Source organism: Pygoscelis adeliae, unplaced genomic scaffold (assembly GCF_000699105.1).
Source record: "Pygoscelis adeliae isolate BGI_AS28 unplaced genomic scaffold, ASM69910v1 Scaffold91, whole genome shotgun sequence".
NCBI classification, from domain to species: domain Eukaryota; kingdom Metazoa; phylum Chordata; class Aves; order Sphenisciformes; family Spheniscidae; genus Pygoscelis; species Pygoscelis adeliae.
Window position 1 is genome coordinate 1,241,204 of NW_008824196.1, and position 9,341 is coordinate 1,250,544.

Below are 9,341 nucleotides of genomic sequence, written 5' to 3' on the forward strand. Positions count from 1 at the left end.
ATTCAACTGAAGCTGCAATCAAGCCTAGCTTGAACACAACTATGGCTAACATTTCAGAGACACAAATTTTGAAATAAAGGTAATACCTGCTAAGTCATAGTATGCAAGTAGTACATAGCTCACTTTGCATCTAGCAAAATGCTATGGTAATACTAGCTACAGTATGACATATTAAAAAAAACAAGTCCCGTTTTGGGGAAAGCAATAGTTAGAACTCTTGGCATCTTCTGCAAGGAACAGGTATCTACAATTAACTACTTCTAATAACACAAATCAAATTAAACTAGATCAAAATTGCAAACTCTGGAAAGTCGAAACAAAAATGCAGATGCCGCTTTAATGTTTACCTGAGTGTTTACTGCTTTCACCTTTATTTTACTGTTTACCTGAGTATTTCTCTTTACCTGAAAGTTTAAAAGCCCAACATTTTAAACCAGCTTCTCTTGGTAGAACAGAATTTAGTGCCTTAAAAATGAAGTCAGAATAAGTACTGCTTGAAAAAGTACTGGCAATTCCATAAAGCACCTTACAATTCTGACATAATTTCAACTGCCCTTAAGGATTTCAGGCTCAAGGCTAAAAAAAGGTTTATTCATACATCAGTGAGGAAACCAAATAACCCCTGTAAATGTTTGATTTGTTCTATGGTGCCAGCAGCTGAAACTATACAGGCAATAAATTATGTATCAAATCAAAAGTATAATGGGGGATTCCCTTTCCCTTCTTCCCCTCTCCACTCATTTTAGCTTATCTAGTCTTGTTAAAAGAACGACACGAATGATAGCTTTTCCAAGAGTAAAATCACTAGAAAGCATTCCAGATTGTGGATTTTTTTTTCTCCTCCCCAGTTTCTCGTACAACAGCCTGCATCAGCTGTGGTTCAGTTTTTAATTTAAACAGCAGTTAAAGAAAAAAAAATTCATTTTAAGTCAAGTTTAATTACATCTGGCCCTCAGCACCCTAACTTTGTTACACGTGATCCAAGACTGGTACCTTCTGTGACATACAGCACCTCCTACCAGAACAAGTGTGTACTTATTTATATACACACGCATACACCCCCACCTTCCTTAGTGTGCTAAGGTTACCATTCTAAGGAATATACATTGATAATGGTTTCACTTCTATTTTAAACACTATCACTATATAAAGTTTGTATGCATATTAATACTTACGTAGCCTTGCAATACAGTTTTCAACAGCCTATCCAGTGGGTTGAAAAGTCAGATGTTACATTTCTCTTCTAAAGCACTGATACCTAGTCAGCCTTCTTTACCCAAAATTTCATATGATTTCACTATCAGATGAACACATATATTCAGCATCTTCTCAGATGAAGACTTACTACTGAACATGACAGAAGAGTCCAGCACTTAATTATGTATGGCTTTCACTCTGTGGATACTTCTCCCTGACTACCTCCCATTCATGCCAAGCTCCCCTTCTAGACCCCAGTGGTCAATGGGCATGTCCAGATATATCACAGAAAAATTTAAAACCAGAACATGTGGGAACCAGACCTTGTAATAATAATCAGCACCACAGTGCCAAGACAGCAGTTTCAGCCACTTGCCATCTAAACAGGACTTCATAAAGAGAGTCCTCAGCTTCCTTAGGTCACTTCATCAGGGTGGAGGTAGAGAGAACATAGATAGGACAAGCCCTAATCTGATTTTCTCAGGGTACAGAACATATTTGTCATTTCAAAGGACCCTCAATTTTTAATAGGTCCAAAACTCACACGAGCAAAAATCACATCTAGAGCATGTATTGCAATAAGTTAATGGAAACCAGCTCGTATATCTTAAAACAAATATAAAGTGGGTTTGGAAACAAATTCTACGCTTAAAAATATGACAGATATTTGCAATGTAATGTTAACTAGCTATCCAGGACATCGTATTATAGATCTAGAACACCATATGCTTCTGCAGCATTAGGGGTTCTTTAATTTTATCAGTTTAAAGATGTCTATGACAAACATAGTTCACGAAAAGCATCATGTACTTAACAGTACAGAAGAGATGACTGTCAGGATAAGTAAAGCTTTACATTGCAGGGCTTCCCCACTTTACATTTGTATTTGTATGGTTTAGAAGACAGAGAATGCAAAAATTACAGCCAGTTATAAGTAAATCTAGCCATCTGCCAGGGACAGGTAGGATGCAAATACAGCTTCGCTACTTTCACGTGCAGCAGTTTATCACATTAGGTTCCACCTTAGCCACAGCCACAAAAGGCCAAACCAGATCTTACATGTTTCTATTCCACTCTTCCCATTAGTGGAAGGTATTCCCAGATGACCACAACTTTGAAAAATGATTATGTGTGGTCACTTATTATCACTTCCAATTTGTGACTTTAGATGAAGGTGGAAGGAAGAAACGGAAAGGAAAAAAACAAAACAGAAGACCTACCACCTGACTTGGAAACAGAGAAGTAAAAATAAACCTTTGGACAACTGTGGCAAAAAGATGCCATGAAGACAGAACACCTTTAGATTCCTAGCTAAAGCCAGTTCCTCGTCTTGGAAGAATGAGCCATTGTTTGCTAGAATCTCCTCCAGTATATGTATGTTATTTATGTATCCATCATCAATAATCATCCCATTAGCCACTCTCCTTATTCCCTGTATGCATACAGTCACAGGTCACATAGACAAGGAAGAACAGTTAGCAGAAAAACCCCCACAAAAGTAAGTGAAGAATGATGAAGTCTTTGTACGTAAAAGACAGGACAAAAATGCAAGTAGTAGAGTCTTCCACCCTTTCAAAATAAAACCAGAAGAATGAAAATCTATGTTCCAGGTATACTACTAAAAAGAATTTCCATACTACAAAAATAAAATACACGGACTCTTAAAAACTCTTTACCATACCTGAAGCATGCACTGAGATACCACCCCTTCAGGTATCTCAGGGAAACGCTGTCGGAGATCATGGAGTACCTGCACGTCGAGTTGTTGACTGCCCTGCGCCATGCCAGATTGATGGTGTTCCAGATTACCAAAAAATGGAAGTCAACAGGCCTTCCAATGATTATGGTCTTCTGAGGCTTCTGGCATTTTCTGTAAGAAAGAAAATGCAATCAATTATCTTTTAAGCCATCACAATAACTTTTCCTCCTTCCCCACCTGCATGTGTAAAAGCATTACTGTATTACATTTTTAGATTTAGATATCAAGAGAGACAATGGCTTAAACACAAGAGTGGGAATCATCATGTCTCAAATTCTAATTTTAAAACAGTTAACATATCACAGGTATGTCTACGTGACATTTCACTGGAATGTGCTAGTTCAGGTCTTTACACAGTCCCATTGTGGTACCATGTAGCCATAACCTAAATTAATCTGACCTGCATAAAATGGAACTGTTACATATTTACTCCCAGTGAAATTCTGAACAGTTTGTAGAAAAGTCTGAAGTTATCACAAAGCATGCATGTCTTCGTTATTTACAACATGCTAGAAATAACATGCTGGAAAACTAAGTAGCACAATTATCCAAAAATACTCCTCTAGTAATAAGGCTTGAACTCTTTCCTCTTTACATCACTACAAATCCAAGAAGTTGGAAGCAATTTCTGTGAAACACAACAAGAGTTAAACAGAATTTAAAGAGTACTTTTTAGGATTATGATAAGCATCTATTTTTGTAAAGCACCTATTATATTCATACTAACATGATTAGTGACAAAAAACCCTCTATCCATTTCAGGATTCTTGTATTCAACAGCAAAAAGATTCTATCTGAACTTCAAGACCCAAGGACTACTAGAAGGCAAATACAGTCTGAGTCAACAAATGCTCTTCTCACTTGTGGCTCATGATCACAGCCGTGATCAAAAGGCAGCTGAAGTCTAAGTAAAGATTCACAAAGACTTTGCGTGAAGGTGGTACGTGACATAGCCCCTATAACACATCTATTACTCCTAAGCTTCAAAAGCCTTTCCAACATTACTACTTGGTTGAATTCTTAACTGCAGAGAATGTAGTGCTGTGTTCAGAAACAGAAATGAAAGTCAGATACCAGCAGAGTTGGTGTTCAAGTAATCTATTAGCTACTTGAAGTCTCAAGTTTAACACACGCTTATCTCAATCTCAGTGCAGTTGTGGGTGGCACATAGTATAGGTATTCCAGTCAGTTTTCACTTGTTAGCTCAACTTCTAATAGCAGTCTAGAGCAGTACAACAGATCAGAAAAAACATACGCATACCTTTATGCTCTAATAAACTCCAACAGTTTCCTGTATCTTTCCTAAGAAAGTCTCTTAGTTTTCATGGGCAAGAAAATAGAACATATATCTTCAAAGAAATATAAAATGTCAGCTTTAGGGCAAAAAAGCTGTGGCGGGTTTCTTTTTTTATTATTTTGAATATTTAATAACCATGCCTTTCTTTTTTAACTTCTTTCTAAACAGTACTTCCTTTCTCTGAAAAGGGGCAAAACAACAACAACCACCAGCACAACAAAAACAGAAGTCCACTCCACTATCTGGCTACTTTGTACGTGGACAGCTCTTAACTGACATTAGCATTCATTAAATAACATATATGCTTACAGGGAGGGTTGTTCTCCGTCATATCTTATATATTCTAGTATCCAGTTTCTATTACATCACGCTCTTTCTCAAGATAAATGAGACAAGTTTGAAGAAAGTGAGATATGTGAATTATCCCGCTGTGGTTTAAGAAATACTACAATAAACTTACACTGTATAATCACAATGCAGTTCTGGCCACTGCAGTAATGCTGCAGACCCCTTTTATTTTAAAAGGAAACTAGTTTCCACTGACTACAAGAGCCAGCTGAAACTCCACATCTACACACACAGTAGGGGATCTTTTATAAACTTATTTTTTGTAAATAAAAAAAAAAGAAAAAAATCATACTCTGAAAGGCAGACCACCACAAGAATTCTCAAAGAAAACCTGACAGCAATCAAGCTCTATGTGTTTCTAGACAACTCTCCTTTTCCCAGGAGGCAGGGGATGAAGTGCAGTAACACAGGAGTACCCTACCAGAATAAACTGCAGTTAAAACCCCTGTGACAGTATCTGAAAATTTGAAATAGAAGATAATAATTTTAAGAATTTCATCTGCATGAGCAAAAGCCTTTGCATCTCTTCTCTCTTCAAATGCAAATTCAAACATAACATGGGTGAGCAGAGTGGAGATCCATCATCAATACATACAATGTTTTTCTACAATGCTTTTATAATAATCTAAATTAATAATTTCTTTAATGTTTTTTCTAACACTTCCTGAATATGTGTGGTGAGTAGAGGTGTAACACTCAAAGTAATTGGCAGTTATTGGCCAACTACGAATTTTATCACAGAGTTCTCTTCTAAACACAAATGATGGATAACAGAAATTTCTATTCTCATTTTGAAGAGTTGAAGGTTCTAGCCCTTACAGTTACACAGATAGCCTTGAAAAATCTATAAGAAACCCAAAATAATTGTCTTGAGAAGCATGAACACACAATCATTCAGAACTCCTTGGATTCCACGGCTACACTACTGTAGAAATTTGTTATTTTTCAGCCAATACCACAAAATTCACTACTGCCATATCTAGGAGCCCAGCATTTTGTCCTGCCTATTCTGCTTGACCTGCATACAACCGACTGCACATTTTCCACTCTACGCAGGCACAAACTGGCTGGAATGCAATACTTGCTTCCCATGTTGCTCCACAGCACCAGGCAGGTGGAGAAGCAAGTTGTTCAGAGAACCAAGAGTTTACAGCACAGACTACACAGCTAAGATGCTTAGACAACAAGAGCTCCTACTGAGCCACAAGAGACTAGGAAAGCAATCCTTCAAAGCTTCTTTCTTTCACAGCATGCACAGGCTAAGGGACATGCCGAGGTGCGCTACACTACCAGCCTTATAGTTATTGAAGGTTCACAGCAGAACATGTCAAAAAGCAACCCAAAGGCACAACGAAAGCAAGCCACTTCATCCGTAACTTTCAAAAATGAGCTGAGGATACCCAAACTCTAGTTGAAAAGTATTTCACAAGGATGGAATAAATTAACATTGCTAGATACACGGCAGTTCTAATGGCAAAAACAAAGGATATTGTTGCAAAATTGGTCCCACTGTGTTAACACACAGAGGTGACCTCGGGAGCCACTAGTGAATCTTGGGGATTATGCAAAGCATGACTCAAGTCCTAAACAAGTACACTAATCAATTTTTCACACCTTCTACATGCCCAAATTATATGTACTTGAAAACAGTATCTTAAATTTAATCTTCTTTCCTTAAGCCATTTGTGAACCTTGCAAGTTAAGAAAATAGTCAACAGTTCCATCAATCAACCGATGCCTCTTTTCTGAAAGAATGAATAAAAAAATAAAACTACTATAGTCTTGACACTCCCCACAGATGTGTTCAAAAATATATACAGAAGGAAATCCATTTCACTACTGTTATTTTGAAGCACTAAATCACCTAAAATGAAGACACATGAATCATCAGTAATGAGATCCAATTGAAAAATAAATTAACTCAATACATACTATCTGGCTGTTTATAAATTACGTACCAGTGTGCACTTACGCAATTACAATGTATGCAACAACTAAAATAATTCCTGAGTGAATTTCCAGAAAACAGGTTACCTGGAAGACAGTTTCTCAGACCTCATCAATTTAAAGTTAATTGCTAAGAGTTTTGTAACAACAACAGTTGGGCCTTGAAGGATAAGAGGAAAAAAACAAGACAAGACACAATAATAAACAAATCAGTTTATAAAAGCAACACCTCAAAGGCATCCTGCTTCTACACGTTTTACATAAATTCTTTCATCATAAAAGATTATTTAAATCTTTAGATTACAAGAATGAGAAAACACAGATGGATTTAAGTACAGTCAGGTAAAGAACCTCAATTTTTCCTCTGAATACTACACAAATGTAATTCTTAAATTTCATTGTCCTGACTTCTAATCAAACGCATGCTGACACCTACAGATAAAAAGTGGATTTACTGAATGGCATTCACATGAATTCAACCCAATATTTGTAAATTAATCTATTTTTTTTCTCCTTGTTCATCTCTGTTTGATCAAAGTGTTGAAGGTAAATTTTGACCTTCGGATTCATAAATGCAGTAGGATTTTTTCACTTAAGCACTCATAGGGCAATTCCTTCAAACATTTGCACTGGGCTGACAGGCTTTTACCCAAGAGGTAGAAAAGGATTCAGGGAAAGCTAGCAAAGCTGGATGCTCTATTCTGTCTAAACATTGCAGGAACTGGAGTATGAAGATACCATGAAATTTAGGTGGACAAAACAGTAAAACAATATCAACTTCTTAATTATGGAATCTTCAGAACAGAAAGAACAAAATTAATATTAACACAAATCAGTAAGCTGAAAGCAAAATGAACATATTTAACATCTCCCTAAGCAAAAGTGACATTGACTTTAGAGACATTTAAACTCATTTGCAGTAAATATGAAGTAGCAAATCCAATAAACAGTTATACAATCCAAACTCATTACAGTAATTCCTAACTGTCATATGTCTAAATATCATTTGCCAATACCAATAACTCATTCCTGTTTATATTTGCTGCTGGCATTTAGGCATAAAACTTCTAACACTGATACCAGTGCTACTCAGAACTTTATTCCTGTTCTGAGCCAAGCAGAAGAGCAGTAAGTCTGAATACCCTCCCTGAACTTACCTTTCCTTACTTCTCTGGTAGTGAATAGAGGGAGAACTGTGAAGAGTGAGGACAGGAACTGAGGAAGCAGAAAAAGATACGAAATTCTAAAATTCAGTTTCATTAATCTAGATCAGTACAGAATTTTACTTTCACCAAAAATGGCAGGGTAAATAAAAATGAGATCATGTCCAAAAGAAAAATATGATGTTCCTTAAATGGAAGAACAATAATAAAAGCTGAACACTCATTTGTAATCACTTTACTAAAACATGCCATTTTGTTTTCAAAGCCATGCTAGACTAACTGGCTGCACAGCATGAGTTCTGAATCCGAGTGACATTTTTAATCTTTTGTTCTAAATTTATTTATTAAATGGAAAGAAGTTGTGAGTGCATCTTATGAATCATATTCCTTCTTGAGGTAATTTCAATCCATGAGACATTTCTCTCAGTTTGGTCACGTTAGCTACAGTTCTTGAAATTACTTTTTCAGTTTTGTCATTGCATTTTTCCTACTTAATTATTTTGCTGAAGTTGGTCTTAAGAGTAAGTTATTCCATCTTTTTGGAAAAAAAAAAAAAAAACACAACAAACAACAAAAAACCCCAAAACCAAAACAAAACCTGCTCTAGTCTGAAAAGCCTTTTAGGAGAACACAGACCATTCATGCTTGAAGCACAAAAAAACTAGCATTACTAGACTTGCTCTACAAAGTAGTATTACTAAAGTATACAGCAAACAGAGTACACAGAGTGCTTAGGAAGTGAAAAGAAGTTTTATACAGACCACAACTTTTTTATATAATTGAAAAAAATAGTTGCTTATTAATAACATATATTAGGACGTTCATGTTTCATGACTACTTACTTCTAGATTCCTAAATTCAAGATGTCTTATAGCATGGAAATAATCCTACCAAAAAGTCATCCAGGTACTGAAATACAGTGTTCTCCTTTATCAGGCACAGTGCATAAGATTCTCCAAATAATTTATTATTTTCCCAACTGTGAAAATTATTTCATTGTACTACTATAACACAAACAAAGATTTAAGCTGCATTTAAAAGATTAGCCTGCTTACTAGAAGTATCTTTATTAAACCCAAGAAAGATGGTGAAAACATTCCACCTCTCACAAAAGTAAAATATCACCTATTCCAGCTTCAGCACTCAAATTCAGCAACTAGTCCAAAGCACTTATTGTTATTTAGGAATAAAAAAAAAACTTGGGCAAGTTAAGTCCCTAGAAACTGTCTTAGCAGGAAAGGATTTCGAAGTTTTTATTTACATCTACATGTATATAAATTGAAAACTATTTAGTGAATTACACATTTGTTACAGTTTCTTGAATGAAGTTACCCTATAAGTAAGGACTGCTTAGGGGGCAGATGTCAATTTAGCTTCTAGAATAGATGTGGACAAACTTCCACTGCCTCCAGAGTCATCTAGAGATTTGGCTACAATCCTCCAAGGATGCCAAGATTTACTGCATATGAGGCAGCATGAAAAAGCAGTGAGATCAGTTGTAGTCATACACAACTGAACAGCTTTCTCCACCTTTCTTCCCACTCCAGTCAACTCAGCTGAACTAACTCAACCTGCTAAACCAACTAAAAAACAAAAAATCACCTTTAGCTAGTTTAATAAGCTTACCCTG

The 9,341-nt window shown here is 36.1% G+C and overlaps 1 protein-coding gene across 2 annotated transcripts in view; it reads right to left on the bottom strand.

Moving 5' to 3' along the window:
* The window catches only part of TAB3 (TGF-beta activated kinase 1/MAP3K7 binding protein 3), a 19,770-nt gene extending 16,708 nt beyond the window's left edge, over positions 1-3,062 (bottom strand). For both annotated transcript variants that reach the window (XM_009334779.1, XM_009334778.1), the window contains exon 1: positions 2,879-3,062. In XM_009334779.1, coding sequence (XP_009333054.1) covers positions 2,879-2,980 — 102 coding nt within the window. In that variant the 5' untranslated portion in view covers positions 2,981-3,062. The remainder of the gene's footprint in view (positions 1-2,878) is intronic.
* Between the last annotated feature and the right edge of the window lie 6,279 nt (positions 3,063-9,341).